Source organism: Sapajus apella, unplaced genomic scaffold (genome assembly GCF_009761245.1).
Source record: "Sapajus apella isolate SASKATOON/1434 unplaced genomic scaffold, GSC_monkey_1.0 scaffold55, whole genome shotgun sequence".
Classification (NCBI taxonomy): domain Eukaryota; kingdom Metazoa; phylum Chordata; class Mammalia; order Primates; family Cebidae; genus Sapajus; species Sapajus apella.
The window spans coordinates 5,790,333-5,810,294 of record NW_022436995.1 but is presented as its reverse complement, the minus strand read 5'-3'; the positions used below and the strand labels follow the sequence as shown (position 1 = coordinate 5,810,294).

At 42.0% G+C, this 19,962-nt stretch overlaps 1 protein-coding gene across 4 annotated transcripts; it reads right to left on the bottom strand.

The window, feature by feature from the left end:
* Nucleotides 1-1,240: 1,240 nt before the first annotated feature.
* Nucleotides 1,241-14,040, bottom strand: LRR1 (leucine rich repeat protein 1). 4 transcript variants are annotated; one of them, XR_004258602.1, is made up of 5 exons: nucleotides 13,058-14,040; nucleotides 11,455-11,553; nucleotides 7,169-7,890; nucleotides 2,930-3,091; nucleotides 1,241-1,657 (listed from the first exon to the last, which is right to left on the bottom strand). XR_004258602.1 is itself a non-coding variant. In XM_032244518.1 (4 exons), exons 1-4 carry the CDS (start codon nucleotides 13,238-13,240, stop codon nucleotides 1,417-1,419), a joined length of 1,245 nt encoding a protein of 414 aa, XP_032100409.1. In that variant the 5' UTR covers nucleotides 13,241-14,040; the 3' UTR covers nucleotides 1,241-1,416. The 4 variants fall into 4 exon arrangements, 3 of the variants coding, with proteins under 3 accessions (XP_032100409.1, XP_032100411.1, XP_032100410.1); XM_032244518.1 differs by lacking the exon at nucleotides 2,930-3,091; XM_032244520.1 differs by lacking the exons at nucleotides 2,930-3,091; nucleotides 7,169-7,890.
* Nucleotides 14,041-19,962: the final 5,922 nt, after the last annotated feature.

The following is a 19,962-nucleotide window of genomic DNA, read 5'->3' as shown; positions in this document are numbered from 1 at the left end:
ATAGAATGTAAAAGTTAATACTGGTCTATTTTCCATGATTCTTTCAAGTTGCTTTTTTTTCCCATTTCTTATATGCTAGTTCATGTCATCTTTTTTTGAGACAGGGTCTCCATCTGTCACCCAGGCTGGAGTTCAGTGGCAGGATCTTGGCTCACTGCCATCTCTGTCTCCTAGGCTCAAGTGATCCTCCCATTTCAGTCTCCTGAGTAACTGAGACTACAGGTGTGCGTCACAATGCTCTGTTAAATTTTGCATTTTTCGTAGAGATGGGGTTTTGTCTTGGTGCCCAAGCTGGTCTTGAATTCTCGGCTCAAGCAATCTGCCCGCCTTGACCTCCCCAAGTGCTGGAATTACATGTATGAATCACTGTACTGGGCCCAAATCACCATTTAGCTGGTGTATTACCACTACTTTTAAAATTAAAAACATTAAAAAGTCTATCATTTAATATGACAAAAATGTCATATTAAACATTTTATCATTAATGACATTTTTGTCATATTAGTGACAAAAATAGTTTTTAAAAACCACACTAATACAAAATGTAATCAGCAAAAAAGCAGCAACTTTCTGTTCCCTCTCCCACCCAATCCCTAGGCACGGTGGCTCGTGTCTGTAATCCCAGCACTCTGGGAGGGTGAGATGGGTGCATCACTTGAGGTCAGGAGCTCGAGACCCGCCTGGCCAACATGGTAAAACACTGTCTCTGCTGAAAAATACAAAAAATTAGCCGGGCATTGTGGTGTGTGCCTGCAATCACAGCTACTCAGGAGGCTGAGAAGGAGGTTGCAGTAAGCCCAGATCGCACCATGCACTCCAGCCTGGGTGACAGGGTGAGACTCCCGTCTCAGAAAATCAAAAACAAAAACAGAAATCACCACAAAGATTATGGGAACATTTTTAAAAATTATAAAAGCTCAAGTCTTTCCCTCAACAATTCCTACTTTTTGCTTGGCAAATGTAAATTCCACATGTAGAACAATGTGCCTGAAAAACACAAGTGGTATGCTTAAAAACTTACATATAATTTCATAATAAACAAGTTTTCACTATAATTTATTTTATGCATACAGAAACTCAGATGTGTTTAACTGAAATGTAAGAAGAAAGTTGATAAAATTCTTATGAACAGAGTAATTGGGATCAATATCTATTTAACATTAAAAGATAACTCTACAACACATCTGGGAAACTTTTGAAATAAACATAAGTGTAATAAACTAAAAAAGTTAACCCCACAATAAAATTAAAATTGGTTTTAATAAAAGTTTTGGAGTCAAATGATTATAAACTATATACATTCCTCCTCTCCAGCATGTATATAGAAAGCTTCCCTTACTCCAATTTGATGCTGTAAAATCATACATGCATCCCAAACTCACCTGTAATTGAAATTTCTTTTTGTAGTATCATTCATTACTTTAACATATCAGAGGAATTTACGTAACAGCCTAGAGAACAGAAATAAGACATAATAGGTGCTTCAGTACCACCCATATTATCTACTAAGACCACAGTGTGGGCAACAGAGTGCAGATTCATGGTAGTAGTTCCTTGAATAAAAGAGTTCAGACAGAATCTTCCACAAACACAGGTTTTTGCGATGTCCAAATCTTGGCAGAGATGGAATGGAATGATATGAGAGCCATAGGGAATCCTATTGGAAAGAATGATAAAAATATTTTATAACATGTTACTAGATTCAGGACATGAATTATTAGGACATGAAATTGTAACAATGAAAAATAAGATTACTTTATAAAGTGACTACTATATTTAAAATATACGACATATTGTAAATTTCAGATACCACACCATAAAATATCTTCCAGCATGACCACTTAACAGCATAACCCCCTAATAGAATGAAAAAGTCGCCATTCCCTAAACAGGCTCTCCTAGGGATCAATTGTTCAAAAGATCTGTAAGACAAATTTAAAATACATGTAACTTGGGTCATTAGTTTTACTTTAGTGGCTGGGCAAGTAGGCTAACCTTACCTTGCTTAAGGCATTTCACTCTCACACTTAAAATCCTTCCAATGGTGCCCAAGTCAAACTTTTTATTTTTTGAGACAGAATCTTTCTCTGATGCCCAGGCTGGAGTGCAGAGGCACAATCTTACTGCAACCTCTGCCTCCCGGGTTCAAGCAATTCTTCTGCCTCAGCCTTCCTAGTAGCTGGGATTACAGGCGCCCACCACCACGTCTGACTAATTTTTGTTTGTATTGTAGCTAGTAGAAATGGGGTTTCACCATGTTGGCCAGGCTGGTCTCAAACTCCTGACCCTAAGGTGACCCACCCGCCTCAGCCTCCAGAAGTGCTAGGATTACAGGTGTGAGCCACTGTGCCTAGCCTAAACTTTTTTTTTTTTTTTTTTTTTGAGACGGAGTCTCACTCTGTTGCCTAGGCTGGAGTACATGGTGCAATCTCAGCTCACTGCAACCTCCACCTCCAGGGTTCAAGCAATTCTCCTGCCTCAGCCTCCCGAGCAGCTGGGACTATAGGCACACACCATCATGCCTGGCTAATGTTTGCATTTTTAGTAGAGACAGGGTTAACCATGTTGGCCAGGCTGGTCTTGAACTCCTGACCTTAAGTGATCTGCCCACCTCGAACTCCCAAAGTGCTGAGATTATAGGCATGAGCTACTGCGCTAGGCTTCCAAGTCAAATTTTTAAATAATCTACAAGACACTAAAAGACAGTGGACAGTGTGGACCACTGCCCAAACGTCCCCGCTAAACGTCCCCACTCACTTTGCCTCCCACACAGTATCTTGTTGTTGTTTCTTGTCTCTAGCCTAGGCTGGCACATAGTAGGTGCTCAGATATTTTTCAACAAATAAGCCTAGTCTTATAACTTAAAGTTCAAAACCCTATCAGAAAAGTCTGAGAAGATACACATTTCAAATTAAAAAGCAGTGGTTACCTTTGGAAGGGGATCTAGGATGGCCCTATTTGCAATTTTAAAAATTTTCATAAAAAGACTTTATTAATCTGTTGCTTGCGTAAGTAACCATTTTAAAACACTCTGCCAGGAAGTGTCTTCTACATGTTTACATTTATCTCTTTCAGGATAGATGGTTGTAGTCTGAGGAAACAGATAATAGTTAAAAACTATTTTCTATCTGACATAACTTAAATCCCCACATAGTTTCCTAATAGATCATAACCATATGCTTGTAACCAATAGTTAGGGCCATGTATCAACAGCTAGACAATAAGTATTGCTGTCACGGCTTTGAATCTATACACTTTTTAAAACAAGGGAGTTTAAAACATGCAAAATTATACTTCAGTAAAGGTTTGGTCACTTTACAAGAAAGCTATATTAATAGGGGTCAATTTTCTGCCTAATTATGCCTTGCCAATTATATCATATTTTGATCATCTCTTCTTTTCCTTCCAACTTTGTACTTTTTCATACTGAAATTCAGCATGTTTTTCCCTGAACATTTAGCCAACTTGTTATAGTCTTTTCAAATCAAAACTACTTATAACATTTCTCATTTGGACATACTTTCCAAATTTGAATAAATACAATAAACAATTTCTTTTACGGTTGTCTTAGAGAAACAATAGCCTCAGGTGCACCTCAATGCCAAAAGACACCATTTGGAGTTTCCTCAAATCAGTGGTTTTAACCTGAAACATCAGTATCACCTCTGGTGATTTTTCTCTTTTCCTTTCTTCCCCTTCCCTCCCTCTTTCCTTTCTTCCCTTCTTTCTTCCCCTCTTTCTCTTTTTCTTTCTTTTGAGATGGAGTCTTGCTCTGTTGTACAGGCTGGAGTCAGTGGCGCGATCTCATTGCAATCCCTGCTGCCCAGGTTCAAGCGACTCTCCTACCTCAGAAAAAAACATTAAGGCCTTTTATAGCCAGGTACAGTCATAGGCAATTATAAGTATTGCCATTTAATACCATTCTTAACTGCTAGATAGGGGTAAATGTTTTAAACCAGTCATTCCAAAATGTAGTCCCCTGACCAGCAACATCAGCATCATCTGGGAACTTGTCAGAGATGCAATTTCTTTGTTAGCCGCAGTGGCTCATGCCTGTAATACCAGTACCTTGTGGGGCTGAGGCAGGAGGACTGCTTGAGGCCAGGAGTTTCAAGACAAGCCTGGACAACATAACAAAACCCCCATCTCTACCAAAAAATAAGCCAGAACTTAGTGGCATGTGTAGTCCTTGCTACTTAGGAGGCTGAGGTGGGAGGATGGCTTGAACCCAGGAGTCTGAGGTTGCAGTGAGCTATGTATGTGCCACGGAGCTCCGGTCTGAGTGACAGAGTGAGCCCCTGTCTCAAAAACAAAACAAAACAACACAACCTAAAAAAAAAAATAAAAAAAATAAAAAATCCGAAAAACGAAAACCCAACAACAACCAGAGATGCAATTTCTTTAGCTCTACCCTAAACTTATGGAATCAGAATTACTGAGGGTTAGGGTCCAATAATCTTTTTAAACTAGCACTATTTCAACAACCATGGTTCTGATATACTCTTAAAATTTTGAGAATTACTGCCTTAAAACAGTGAGTACTTAAATTACATTTAGGGCCTTAGTAATTAACAGTACTTTTCGGAGGCACCAACATATGGTCCATGGGCTAGCAACCACATCTGGAAGCTTGTTAGAAATGCAGGATTTCGCCGGGCGCGGTGGCTCAAGCCTGTAATCCCAGCACTGTGGGAGGCCGAGGCGGGTGGATCACGAGGTCAAGAGATCGAGACCATCCTGGTCAACACGGTGAAACCCCGTCTCTACTAAAACTACAAAAAATTAGCTGGGCATGGTGGCACGTGCCTGTAATCCCAGCTACTCAGGAGGCTGAGGCAGGAGAATTGCCTGAACCCAGGAGGCGGAGGTTGCGGTGAGCCGAGATCGCGCCATTGCACTCCAGCCTGGGTAACAAGAGCGAAACTCCGTCCCAAAAAAAAAAAGAAATGCAGGATTTCCACCCCAGACCTCTGAAACAGAATCTGCTAACAAGACTCCCAGCAGATTTGAATGCAAATTAAAGTCTGAGAAGCACAATGTAAAGCAGTGCTTTACAATTTTGTAGCTGGGATTACAGGCATGTACCACTACACCTGGCTAATTTTGTATTTTTAGTATAGACAGGGTTTCACCATGTCTACCAGACTGGTCTCGAACTTCTGACCTCACGTAAGTGCTGGGATTATAAGCATGAGCCACTGCGACCGGCCTGGTTTATTTTTTATAGATAGGGTTTTGCCATGTTGCCCAGGCTGGTCTCAAACTTTTAGGCTCAGATGATCCTCCCACCTCAGCCTCCCAAGTAGCTGAGACTACAGATGTGTGCCACCACGCCCAATTATCAGTGGGTTTTCTTTTAAGTAAAAGAAATCTTTAGAGATATGGTGTTGCTCTGTTGCCTAGGCTAGACTGTTGGAACTCGTGCAACAGAGGTCACAGGGAGCCGAGATCGTGCCACTGCACTCCAACCTCAGTGACAAAGCAAGAACTCCGTCTCAAAAATTTAAAACACAAGGCCAGGTGCAGTGAGACTCACACCTGTAATCCCAGCACTTTGGGAGGCTGAGGCAGGCGGATTACAAGGTCAGGAGTTCAAGACCAGCTTGGCCAACACAGTTAAACTCCATCTCTATTAAAAATACAAAATAAATTAGCAGGGCATGGTGGTGGGCACCTGTAGTCCTAGCTTCTTGGGAGACTGAGGCAGGAGAATTGCTTGAACCCAGAAGGTGGAGGCTGCAGTGAGGTGAGATCACATCACTGCACTCCAGCCTGGATGACACAGTGAGACTCTGTCTCAAAAAAAAAAAAAAAAGGTTAAAAGTCATACAAAGAGGTGAAGCCAGGAATCAAACCCAAGTTTTACTCCAAAGACCACACTTCATCACTATGCCAATTCTCTAATTTTATGGTACATCAGGATCACCTGGAGGACTCATAAACATAGGTAGCTGGACCCCACTCTCAGTTTCTGATTCGGTAGGTCTGGAATGTTAGAACTTACATCTCTAAGAAGTTCCTAGGTGATGCAGATCCTGCTGGTCAGGTGAGCACACTTTGAGAAACAACGCCATTCATTCATTTAACTACTTAGTTTTATTTATTTGAGATGAGTCTTGCTCTGTCACCAGGCTGGTGTGCAGTGGCACGATCTCAGCTCACTGCAACATCCTCCTCCTGGGTTCAAGCGATTCTCCTGCCTCAGTCTCCTGAGTAGCTGGGACTACAGGAGCATGCCATCAAGCTGGTATCGAACTCCTGACTTCACGATCTGCCCGCCTTGGCATCCCAAAGTGCTGGGATTAAAGGCGTGAACACTGTACCCAGCCCATTTAACTACTTATTGAGTGCTTAATATATGCTAGGAGCAGGAGATACATGGTTTATATACTAGGGAAATAGTGGAGAGCAAAACAACATCCATATGCTCATGGATCTTACATTCTAGTGAAGAAAAACTGGCAGCAAACAAACAAAAAAAAGATTTAAAAATATGTAACAGGCCAGGTGCAGTGGCTCATGCCTGTAATCCCAACACTTTGGGAGGCTGAGGCGGGCATATCATGAGGTCAGGAGTTCGACACCAGCCTGGCCAACATGGTGAAATCCCATCTCTACTAAAGATATAAAAAATTAGCTGGGCATGGTGGTGGTCACCTATAATCTCATCTGCTCTGGAGGCTGAGGCAGGAGAACTGCTTGAACCCACGAAGCAGAGGGTGCAGTGAGCCAAGATCACACCATCGCACTCCAGCCTGGGCGATGGGGTGAGACTCCATCTCAGGTTAAAAAAAATTAAAAAATATATATATATATAAATATAAATATATATATATATAAATAGGCAATGAGTCCTATGACCAAAAATAAACAAAATTAAAAAATCAAGCATGTAAGGAGGTAAGAAATAAAATTTAGATAGAATGGACAAGTATGACCTTTCTGGGATGACACTTGGACAGAGAACTGAATGAGGGGAGGGAGTGAGCCATGAGACTTCCTGGAGAAAAATATTTCTAAGCAGAGGTAAGGAATAGCAAGAAGGCCATTACAGCAAAGGGTCAGACTGTGCATAGTATTGTAAGCAATGTTACACTTTCTTACTCTGAGTTTGATGAGAATATTTGAATGCTATCAAAAACACATTACATGACTATTAAAATCTTACCTATTATATAAAATGTTTCGTGCAGAAGATTCCAATAAAGTTAACGGGACTTGCAGCTTTATTACTGGAAGGACTTCAAGTTGTTCAAAAGTATTTCCAAAAAGATCCAAGTATTCAAGGGATAAATTTCTAAATTCACTAGGCAAAAATGGAAGCTTATTTCGAGCTGCTGACAAAAAGCGAAGGTTTATCAGTTGTCCTATCTTGCAAGGAAATCGAATCAATTCATTATCGTCAAGTTTTAAATTCATAAGTTTCTGGAGTTGGCAGAACTGCACAGGGAGTGCCTTGATTTTGTTCTTGCTGAGGTCCAAACTCCGAAGTGACTTCTGGAGTGTAGACTGACACAAGGCTACACTAAATGACTCCAAGTGATTGTCATTCAGGTTAAGTTCTTGAAGGTGTATGAGGTCTCCAATTGTAGCCGGAAGCTTTTTGATATGGTTGTGACTCAAGTCTAATTTCCTAAGGTTTTTTAAGCAAAGCATGCGCATATCAACTCGGACAAGCCCACAGTAAGAAGTCTGAAGATGTTCCAGGGAATATGGAAAGTTCTTGCTTAGAGGATAGTCTTTTTTGGATGTGATAACCATTTTAGTTTTAAAGTTTTCGAATTCTGAAGTCTTCACTGCTGTGAGCGTTGAAACTGATGTATCAACATTGCAGCCTCTATGAGCCAATCTCACAGCTGAAAGGAAACCTTTTAAACTGCTGGAATTGGCCTGAATAAATAAAAGTTGTAGAATTATAAATTCCATTGTAGAAAATGCATACATGCTAGTTCTTCCCACAACAAATTCTACAGTATTACTTATGAATGTGATACAATGATTTATTGAAATTGGCTGTAAAATATGTATTTTTTTTAGTAATTTGACTAAATTAAAAGTTTAAAAGTTTTTGAAGAAAAATTATGTGGAGGAACACATTCTAGATAAAACTGTTCAAAGGGAAATCATACCAACACTTTGGGAGGCTGAGGTGGGAGGATCACCTGAGCCCAGAAAGTAGAGGCTGCAGTAAGCCAGGATCATACCTCTGCCCTCCAGCCTGGGCAACAGAGTGAAACTGTCTCAAAAAAACAGAAAACAACAGCAAAGAGCAAAAATAAAGGGAAATCATAAGAGCATAAAATAAGACAGGAAAGGACTGAATATTCCACTTAAGATTTGAGTTTAGGCAGGGTGCAGTGGCTCATGCTTGTAATCCCAGCACTTTGGGAGGCCGAGACAGGTGATCGCTTGAGGTCAGAAGTTTGAGACCGTCCCAACCAACACGGTGAAGCCCCATTTCTACTAAAAATACAAAAGTTAGCTGGGTGCGGTGGCACACGCCTGTAAATCCCAGCTACTCTGGGGCTTAAGTAGGAGAATTGCTTGAACCTTGGAGGTGGAGGTTGCAGTGAGCCAAGATCACATCACTGTACTCCAGGCTGGGCAACAGAGTGAGACTCCGTCTGAGAAAAAAAAAAAAAAAAGATTTTAGGTTAAGGCCAGGCATAATGACTCACGCCTGTGATCCCAGAACGTTGGGAGGCCGAGGTGGGCAGGTTACTTGAGGTCAGGAGTTTGAGACCAGCCTGCTCAACATGGTGACACCCCTTCTCTACTAATAATACAAAAATTAGCTGGGGGTGGTGGCACATGCCTGTAATCCCAGCCACTCGGGAGGCGGAGGAGGCTGAGGCAGGAGAACTGCTTGAGCCTGGGAGGCAAAGGTTGCAGTGAGTCGAGATCGTGCCACTGCACTCCAGCCTGGGCGACAAGAGTGAAACTCCATGTCAAAAAGGAAAGAAAAGGCTGCGCACGGTGGCTCACGCCTGTAATCCCAACACTTTGTGAGGCTGAGGCAGGCAGATCACTTGAGGTTTAGAGTTAGAGGCTAGCTTGGCCAATGTGGTGAAACTCCGCCATTACTAAAAATATAAAAATTAGCTGCACGTAGTGACGGGCGCCTGTAATCCCAGCTGCTTGGTAGGCTAGGGCAGGAGAATTGCTTGAAATCAGGAGGCAGAGGTTGCAGTGAGCTGAGATTGTATCGCTGTACTGCAGCCTGGGTGACAGAGCGAGTCTACATCCAAAAAAAGAGAAAAAAAAAAAGCTAATACTAATAGGATACTTTACAAGTTTCCTAAAGTTTACAGGTGAAGGACAAGTAAACTTTGAGCAAGTTTGAGAAATCAAGTATGTGATGGTATATTGTTGGAATGTGGGAATTACGTAGAGTAAAAGATTGGAAATGTGGTATGAGGATAGACTGTAAATGAGCTCAGATCCCAAGGTAAAGTGGAGAGAGTATTCAGGCTGTGGGAAGTCAGTGAAGAATTTTAAGTATGAAAGTTACATGACAGGCTGGTCTGACAGTAGTGGGTTACCAGAACTTATTAACATTAGTGTCACTAAAGTTGGTATATAATCCCCCACTGCTAAATTTGACTGGCTTAAAAAAAAAAAAAAAGTTACATGACAAGAGTTAAATACTATTTTGGCAGCACTATACACAATGAACAGGAGTAAGAAAAAGTCTTGAGAAGACCTGGGCCAACTATGTACAATAAAGCATACTGGCTCACAGACTTGGGAATAAACCATGTAACAGCTGAGCTATTAAATGGAAGGCAGGTATGACAGAAAACAGCAGAGGACTGAAATAAAGCCTTCATTTTGAGGATAGAAAAAAAATGTTGCTGGAGGCAGGAGACAAAGAAGTGACTAAGAAAACTGAAGGTAAACCATAGCGCCTTCTCATAGATACCAAGAAAAGAGTTTTATTAAGGGTAATTATCATTGTCAAATTCTACAGAGTTCATAAAGAATGAGAAATAAGGATAACGTGATAGACAAGTGAAAAAGATCAGTGATCACTGAGGCAGTGTTTTCAATAAACCAGTAAAAGTTAAGGCCAAAAAAGATAAAAAGTGAAGGCAATGGATTTAGCCTTGTCTTTCTAGAAATTTGCTTTCTTTTTTTTAAATCAGTGTTACCTCCATTTGTTTTTAGATAGAAAGGAGAAATTTGTGAAAGAATGGGCTACAGGTCAAGAAAAAAATGAAAAATCACAAGAAGGAGAAAGAACGAAATGATTTCATTCAATCCAAACTCCTTAGTTATTACACTTTTTTTTTTTGAGACAGAGTTTCACTCTTGTTTCCCAGGCTGGAGTGCAATGGTGCGATCTTAGCTCACTGCAACCTTTGCCTCCCCAGAGTGTTGGCACCCACCTGTTGGCTGCAGTAAGCCAAGCTCTTTCCACTGCACTCCAACCTGGGTAACAGAGTGAGATCCCATCTCAAAAAATAAAAATTGATTATAGTAAATAAAATACAAATGGTTCTGATTTTTTTCCTCTTTTATTACACCAAACTTAGATTTGCAACCTGCGCTTTAGCTGGCAAAATACAGACCTGTGCCAGCTGCCTTACAGAGTTCCAGTCTAAGAATATCCAAGGGCTCCATTTTCAGCATGGAAGCAAACCCAGTTTTCTTGCCCATCTTGGGAATCTTACTAAGGCAGACTTTGCCCTTTTAGAAGGCACACAAACATATTTGGGAAACTGCCTCTTGTGCCATTGCCTCTTCAAACAAACCTGCAAGAGTCTGTCCTGTTCAGCTATATGGGATATCAGAATGTGCAAAAAGCCTTCTTTAAAGAAAATACATACCAGGCCAGGAGCAGTGGCTCACACCTGTCATCCCAGCACTTTGGAAGGCCAAGATGGTGGATCACCCGAGGTCAGAAGTTCAAAACCAGCCTGGTCAACATGGTGAAACCCTGTCTCTACTAAAGGCACACACACACAAAAAAAATTAGCCAGGCATGGCAGCAGGCACCTATAATCCCAGCTACCCAGGAAGTGGAGGTTGCAGTGAGCTGAGATGGCACCCCTGCACGACAGCCTGGGCAACAAGAGCAAAACTCCATCTCAAAAAAGAAAACAAAAAAAAAAAAATACAGGCCAAACATGATGGCTCATGCCTGTAATCCCAACACTTTGGGAGACTGAGGCAGGAGGATCGCCTGAGGCCAAGAGTCCAAGGCCAGCCTGGGCAACATTGTATCAAGGCTCTGTCTCTACAAAAAGTTATTTTAAAAAATCAGCCAGGAGTGGTGAGGTACACCTGTAGTCGCACATACTCAGGAATCTCACTTGAGCCTAGGAGGTCGAGACTGCAGTGAGCTATGATTGTGCCACTGTACTTCAGCTTGGGTGACAGAGCAAGACTCTGTTTCTAAAAAATAAAGAAAATATAGCCAAACATTAACCATTCATGTTTTTAATACCATACCTTACTTAGACAGATATCCACAGGAGGCTCCTTTAACCGAACAGTGGCTTTCCCCTCATCTACAAATTTGGTGAAGAATTGCTCAATGTTCTCCCTTAGCTGCATAAAACCAGTGGGGAAAAAAAGAAAACTAGTTATGGTTATTCAGTAACATGTATTACAACTGGAGTGTGCCAGTCATTTTGCCAGGCTTTGGTTTGGCTTTCACTCCTTAAGTCTGGGTGTTTTCACAGTTTTAAGTTAAAAAAATTTTTTTTTTTGAGATAGAATCTCACTCACTGTCGCCTAGGCTGGAGTGCAGTAGTGCCATTTTAGCTCACTGCAACCTCCGCTCCCCAGGTTCAAGCAATTCTCCTGCCTCAGCCTCCTGAGTAGCTGGGATTATAGGTGCATGCCACTATGCCCAGCTAATTTTTGCATTTTTCATAGAAACAGGGTTTCATCATGTTGGCCAGGCTGGTCTACAACTCCCACCTGGGCCTCCCAAAGTGTTAGGATTACAGGCATGAGCCACAGCCCCCAGCCAAGTTTTAAAGTTTTTTGCCTTTTTTTTTTAAAAAAGCAGTTAGGAAGTTATACCCCTCATCTAGCTGGTGGTGGATGTTACTGCTCTATCTGTCTAGTAACTCTCCTTCAAGAACATGACCACCGTGTTTTGGGAGAATGCTCCTCTTCTCCCGTTCCAACTATGTAACTGCACGAAGAGTTGCCAATAGTAATTACTTGTCTTCATAACTTCCGTCCATTAGCCTGGGGTGGTCACACCTCCCAGTAGATTATATACAGACTCCATTTGAGCAGGAATCTTGTCTCCTTTGCTATTCTATCCCGAGTGTCAGAACGGTGATTGACACATAATGGGTGCTCAAAAAATTTTTAATGACTATCATCTATATAAATGGCATATTTAAAATTTTTTAAAAAGAAAAAAAATTAATGATTAATAAATCAGATGCTGTAGCATCTGATTTAGATTTCAACAACTATCGACTCGGAAGCCGGGTATTCTACTAGGGACTTGGGACTTAGCAATGAAGAAGACTGACAAGGTAACTATAGTTAAAGAGTTGACAATCAGATGAGAGATAGTTATTAAACAAGTACTTATAAGCATAACAAATATCAAGACAAGGCAAGTGCAGGATGCTATGACTGCGTTTTTTTTTTTTTTTTTTTTTTTAAGGTAGAGAAAATACTGTGGAGGAAGAATTTACTCATCAAAAGTGCAGTTATTTTATTGTTCCCACCGATTGGACAGCTGCTTCATTTGCAGTTTCACTCCGCTGACCAAAATTTCAGAAGCTTTAAACGGGCGGGATTGCCATCCACTACTAAATAGCAACACTGTAAATTCAAGTTGTAAAAGCGGCGAGAATAAAACAGACAAAAGGTGCACTCTCAAAAGGTTTCGGGTCCGTAGGAAGGCGCACGGGACCCTGGTATCGGGATGGTGGTAGGACTCAGGGCCGGGAGCTCAGGATCTCCAAGTCGGGCTCTCGCCTAGGGGGCAGCCGGGCGCACGAGGCCCGAGGGCAGCCCGCGTCTCGGCTCCGGAGAAGAAAGCGAGGCTGACTGCCCAGCAAGCCCTGCCCACTTCACGCACCTCATAGCGGGTCCCCCGCTTGTCCTTAAGGGTAGAGATGAGCAGGAAGGCTCGGGCCCGCGGCTGACTCCTGGAAGTCTGCTGACAGAGGCTCAACACTGCTCGGACGCCCTTCCCCCGGTTCCTCAGCCCCAAGGCCGGCAAGTGCCGGCTGATCACCTCCACCTCGCAGTGTAGCTTCATCTCGCCCAGCGACCGCAACCAGGCCACCTGGCTTTGAAACTTCCTCCTTCCCGCCACCCGGAGCCGCCGCCGGGGTCCTCGATCACGCGGGCTGCCCGCGGGTCCGCCTGTCTGCGGGACTTGTCCGCGACTCGGGCAGTCTTAGTACTATGGCTCTACGAGCCCAGTGCTAAGACTGCATCCCTTTTTCCTTAACAGGGCGGGGTTCTCGCCGTCACTGCGTAACCGAACCGACCATGTGAGATCTGGGCTCGCGCCTCCGGAAACCGGCAATCGGCGAGGACGCAACGTCTTTTCCCCAGTTCGCGCCGCTGGCGGCGGTGGTTGTTATTGTTTGGGCGGTTCTGAGGGTTTCAGCCGTTGACACTTTACGGGTTACCGGCGCACGTCGGGCTGCTGAGTTTCCCAAGGGAAGGCCGGTGTGCCTCTGCGTTACAGGGAAAGGCGCTTAGAACTTTCTGAGTGGTCCCAGAAACCAGTGAGGGCGCATTTTTCGGCGCGGACGGGTTGCTGGTGGTTTGGGTGGCTGCTCTCCCGAGGCACACATGGCACGTCGGAGGGGGGCTTTATATGGCTGTATTTGACTTGACAATTCCTGCTAACCAAATAATTTTTCATGGCGGATAGGGTGGATGGACTGACTGAATTAAGTGCACCTGAGGCGTGGAAAGACCGTCGCGACGGCACGAGGTCTCCGTCCTCTTGTTTATCTTGATTGAACCAAGGCTGGGCCCGGCTGAGGGGTGGGAAGTGCCTAGGTAGCGCAAGTTAAGGAACAGTTCACTGTCGGGGTCGTAGTCTTGCCTCTTTAAAATTTGTGCTCTGGTCCTAGCCGTGTGTTAAAACATTTTATTTTGTCTGAGTTACACTTCCGTAATGGTAAAATGACGTTCAGAAATGCGGATTTTTCAATACAACTGTGACAAACTGTGATTTATTCTCAAATGAGCGTCATTGTTTACATGTCAAACCTGAAGTGTTGGCGGTTAATTCCTCATTCTTTAAAACGTAATAGTTCCTGGAAAATAGTGGTTAAGATAGAATTATGGCCGGGCGCTGTGGTTCATGCCCGTAATCCCAGCACTTTGGGAGACTGAGGCAGGCAGATCGCTTGAGCCCAGGAGTTCAAGACTAGCCTCCGCAACGTGCCAAAACCTCGTCTCTACGAAAAATACAAAAAAATTAGCCGGGCGTGGTGGAGCGTGTCTGTAGTCCCAGCTACTTGGGAGGCTGAGGTGGGAGGATCACTTGAGCCAGGGGAGGTCAAGAGATTGCGGTGAGCGGTAATTGCGCACTGGCACTCCAGCCTGAGTGACACAGTGAGACACCATCTCAAAAAAAAAAAAAAAAGATAAAATCACTTCTCCACTTAGTATTCCTGCATGTACATCTAGTAGAGCATTAAAAAGCTATTCAGCATTTGGCAAGACTTAATCTTATGGCGAAAGAGAAAACAGACATTACAATTTTCAGACTATTAGACTTTATAGGAGTTACCTACTTTTGTTCTTTGAGTGGGTAATAGTGTAGAAAAAATAAAACACCAGCCTAAATTATTACAAGTTCATTAAATGGACTCTTAACTGCTAGGTACATTTGGGAGCTAGGAAAATGTTAAAATCCTGTAAAAACTGTTATAATTTTCATTAAAGTAGAAATGTCCAGCCCAGTGCGGTGGCTCATGCCTGTAAGCCCAACAATTTGGGAGGCCCGAGGCAGGAGGATCCCTTAGCCCAGGAATTCGAGATTAGCCTGGGCAATATAGTGAGACCTCGTCTCCACAAAAATTAGCTGGGTGGGGGGTGTAGGGGTGGGGGGGTGCCGGGGGGGGGGGGGGGGGGGTGGTCCCGCCTATAGGCTGACGGTGGATAGCTTGAGCCTGGGAGGCAGAGATTGCAGTAAGCTGGTATTGGGCCACTGTCCTCCAACCCAGCTGACAGAGCGAGGCCTAGTCTCAAAAAAAAAAAAAAAAAAAAACCAACCAAAAAGCCTCATTTTCAATCCTTTATTCCTTTGTTTGGTGTTACTTAGGCTTAGGTTGTTGAACTGTGGATACACTAATAAATAGATGAAAGTTACATGACAGTTCAGTAGTGATTTTACAGTGAAACAGTGGTATATACTGCCAAAAACGTTATCTTCCTAATTGTCAGTCTCAAAAAAGAGATAGTTTCCAAAGTATTTTTAAACATATATCAGTTTTTGATATCTCATTTCCTTTTCCAGATCCTCCCCTTTGTCTACTCAGTTTTAATGGTTTAAGTACTTGGATCTCACACTCTAGAATACACCTAAAGTTTTTGGTCTTAGCAGATTGTTTGTGAAGCTAACAGCACTTTGAACTTTACCACCATACAAATAAAATCTGCTCTTTGATCTCTACCCTTAATTACATCGAGTTAGTTTTCCTTGTAGACAGACTGAAAATGGAAATAACGAGTTTAAAATAATTGGGCTACAGGTTTTTGACATGAGAAATAAATGACATCTAGATTTGTTTTTCTTCTGTAAAATTAGTTCCTCTTCTACCTGGCCTACAAACTACATTCTTTTCTTTCTCTCTGTTTTGTTTATACTAATTAATCTTATCAAATCCCAGTTCAGTTTTCACTAAACCTTCTTTAGCATCTTGACCTTCCTTTTTGCAAGCTCCAATTGCACTTTTCATTTATTTCCCTGGCTTTCTGGCACATTTTAGGCGTTCAACAGATAATGGATTTCTTTAACTTTTCACTTCATTTGTACTCAAAGTGAACATTGCCCACTTTGTAGCACCCTAGATTTGAGCTAGTAAATTCACACTCACATCAGATTTTTTAAAAATTTTAGTTTAGTTTTGGAGACAGGGTTTCACCCAGGCTGGAGTGCAGTGGCAACATTCATAGCTCACTGCAACCTCAAACTCCTGGGCTGAACCCAGCCTCCTGTCCCAGCCTCCCGAGTAGCTGGAACTACAGGTGCATGCCACCATGGCCAGATGTGTCTTGTTGTGTTATTTTGTTTTTTGCTTTTTGCTAGAGATGAGATGTCTTGCTGTGTTACGTAGTCTGGATCCAATGGGCTAGCACAGGCAAGTACACGTTGTCCGTAGATTGTGACCTCCTTCTTTAAGAATCTCATGTGGGTGGGACATGGTGGCTCCTGGCCTGAAGCTGTCCTCCTGTCTCAGTCTCCCAAAATTCTCCATGAACACATTGGATCCAGATGTTGGATTTAGTTTTTTTTAATGGTAAACATCATCTAAGACTCACTAAAACTAAATAGTTAACAAATATGCACCTATGCATCAGACTTCTTTCAATCTCATAAAAAAAAAGTGCAGAAAAAAATCTCCAAATATGTTGCATTTATTCAGAAATGGGAAGAGAATATTAGAATTCAGGATGCATGAAATGGCAAGTCACAAGTACATCCAGTGAGGGAAGGGTAAAGGAAGCTTTTATTGGCAAAAAGGGCAAGTTCGCATAAAGCTGCTTGGAAACAGAAGCAAGAGTTCTCTTCAATAAACTAAGTTCATTGGTTCCAAAGGCTCAGAGTCAGAGTTGTCATCAGTGTGTTGGTGGAGATGCTGTTACTGGGCAAGTGTTCTTTTAAGAGCATCTTAACTGAATTACTGCAGTCCTAAAGAATGATAAGCCTTGTCATAGAAATATATGTGTATGTCTGAAACTTGGCAGCTGTGCAAAGGAGGAGATGTATGAAGGATGTGAAGGGATTTCTTGTGTTTTAAGAAAGTCTTCAGAAACAGTTTTATCTCAGACATACAAATATGAGCCCCTTTCTTCATGCCTTTCTGGCCCTGTTTTGTTTGGGTCTGACAAAAGCAATTTCATCCTGGTATCTGCAACTTGCACTCCTCTAAGTGCTGCCTTTCTTCAGTGACACTCTTTTATTATGTCTTATAGATTGTGTTTCCGTGATTATTTACTGATGAATGACGACGTTTCCTTTCTTAGTACTGCCGTATCAATTGAGACCTGCATTACTTTGCTCCTGAGGTATTGCTAAATTTACTAGGTCTTCTTGCTTCAATACGTTTATTCATTCATTTAACAGGTCTTTTGTTTTTTGTTTTTTTTTTTGAGACAGGTTCACACTCTGTCCCCCAGGCTCTGAAATTTCTGGAAAACCTCTGCAAAATTTTAATCGAGATAAAATTCAGATCTGATCAGGAAAGGTTCTTGTGGTCAGTAAAAAGATGACTTTGGAGGTAGAGCAAGCCTGAAAGCAGGTATATCAGTTAGGAGGCTGTTGTAATAATCCACCATCCACACTGCAGTTGAATTAAATTTGTAGAGGGATATCCTGTCATAGAATCTTCAAGTTTTAAAGCTGAAATGTCGTTTACAGATATTTTACTTCAATTCTCACATTTTACACAAAAGGGAATGGAATTAAGAGTAAAAGTACCGCCGGGCGCGGTGGCTCACGCCTGTAATCCCAGCACTTTGGGAGGCCGAGGCGGGTGGATCACGACGTCAAGAGATCGAGACCATCCTGGTCAACATGGTGAAACCCCGTCTCTACTAAAAATACAAAAAATTAGCTGGGCATGGTGGTGTGTGCCTGTAATCCCAGCGACTCAGGAGGCTGGGGCAGGAGAATTGCCTGAACCCGGGAGGCGGAGGTTGCGGTGAGCCGAGATCGCGCCATTGCACTCCAGCCTGGGTAACAAGAGTGAAACTCCGTCTCAAAAAAAAAAGAGTAAAAGTACCCTATTTGACCAGGACTTCATAGATAGTCAATGTTAGAATAAACAGGACTAGCACTCAAGTCTCAGATGCTGTATGTAATTTCTCCCAGAATCGTTTATGGATTTCCACTCTTTTTCACAATTTAATTAAATACAGTTGGCCAAAGTCTTGTCTCTTGCTCCCTTTGGAATCCATGTTATATTTAATATTACCTAGCAGAACAACTCACCCCAGGACAACCTCTGGTTTTTCAGTTACTACTTAGAACCTGCCCCCAGTATATCTCTTTCTTGTGAGCTCACCTCTGCATTTCAAAATGTCTTTTTTTTTTTTTTTTGAGATGGAATTTTGCCCTGTCACCCAGACTGGAGTGCAATGGTGCGATCTTGGCTCACTGCAACCTCCACCTCCCTGGTTCAAGCGATTCTCCTTCCTCAGCCTCCTGAGTAGCTGGGATTACTGGCATCTGCCATTACGCCCAGCTAATTTTTGTATTTTTAGTAGAGACGGGGTTTCACCATGTTAGGCTGATCTTGGACTTCTGACCTCAGGCGATCCACTCTCCTTGGCCTCCCAAAGTGCTGGGAACAGGCATGAGCCACAATGCCTGGCCAAAATGTCATATTTTATCCAGCACATTTGGGTGTTCAACACAAGAGGAATTTTATCCTGTTCAAAATATTGCTATATGATTACTATTTAATGCCTATCTTCACCTCTAAATGATATACTTCCTGGTTGCTGAGTCACTACTGTTATATGCAAAGCAGAGCATAGTGTTTATATGCAGTAGGTACTCAATATATATTTATAGAAAGAGTAAACAAGTATTGCTTTCCATTTATTCATTTAGCAAATATTTGTGAAAGCATGCATTGTGCTAGAATAGAGCAGCCTTACATGCAATTAATATTGCTTGTGTTGGGATGAGTAGCCATTTGGGAGGGGAAAAAAGCTGAATTTCTCCCTCATTCCTGGAGAACAGTGACATAAATTTTAGGTGATTTCAAGATTTGAAATAAAAACCTTAAAAATATCACAGGAGAAACACACGTAACCTTTGAAGAATTTTGATGTGAAGCCTAAAGGCAGTAGTGCAACAAGTCAATACATTTAATACATAGACTTTAAAACTTTCTGTATGGTGATGGTCTGAGTTCAGTGGATTGATTACAGCCAGTTACAGATTTATTTGTTCCTTCTTCACTCCCACTGCTTTGCTGACTAGTCTAAAAAAATAAAAAAACCTTTTTGCATGGAAAAATGTACTATAAACATTTCAAAAATAAGAATCTGGGACGGTGACAAAGAAAATAACTTTGCCTCTAATATGAAGGTCAAAGGTGTAGTCTTTATACATAAGTATTTATAAATATATAAACTCTAGATTAGCAATGCATTAAAGAAATTGGGCTGTGGACTCAAAAAAGTTCCCAGATAAAGATATATATCTGGCTTATAGACATAGGAAATCATGGTCTGCCTCATCAGAAAATCAAATTGAATCTTGCTAAATGGACTTTAAAAAATCAAATTGGGCCAGGTGCGGTGGCTCATGCCTGTAATCCCAGCACTTTGGGAGGCTGAGGTATGTGGATTACTTGAGATCAGGAGTTCAAAACCAGCCTGGGCAACATGGTTAAACCCCATTTCTACTAAAAATACAAAAATTAGCCGGGCATGGTGGCTAACACCTGTAATCCCAGATACTCGGGAGGCTGAGGCAGGAGAATTGCTTGAGCCCAGGAGGCAGATGTTGCAGAGAGCCAAGATCACACCATTGCACTCCAGCCTGGGCAACAAGAGCAAAACTCCGTCTCAAAAATAAATAAATAAAAACAAAATTGAAATAAGACATTATTTTTAGGCTAGCAAAAGGACAGATTTAAAAAAATAATTGACTCATACTGTTGGGAGATTGTGGGAAAACAGGTATTCTCCATGGGTAGGAGTGTAAGTCTGAATTGTTACAGTTTCTACTGGGAACACTTTTTTTTTTTTTTTTTTTTTGAGATGGAGTTTTACTCT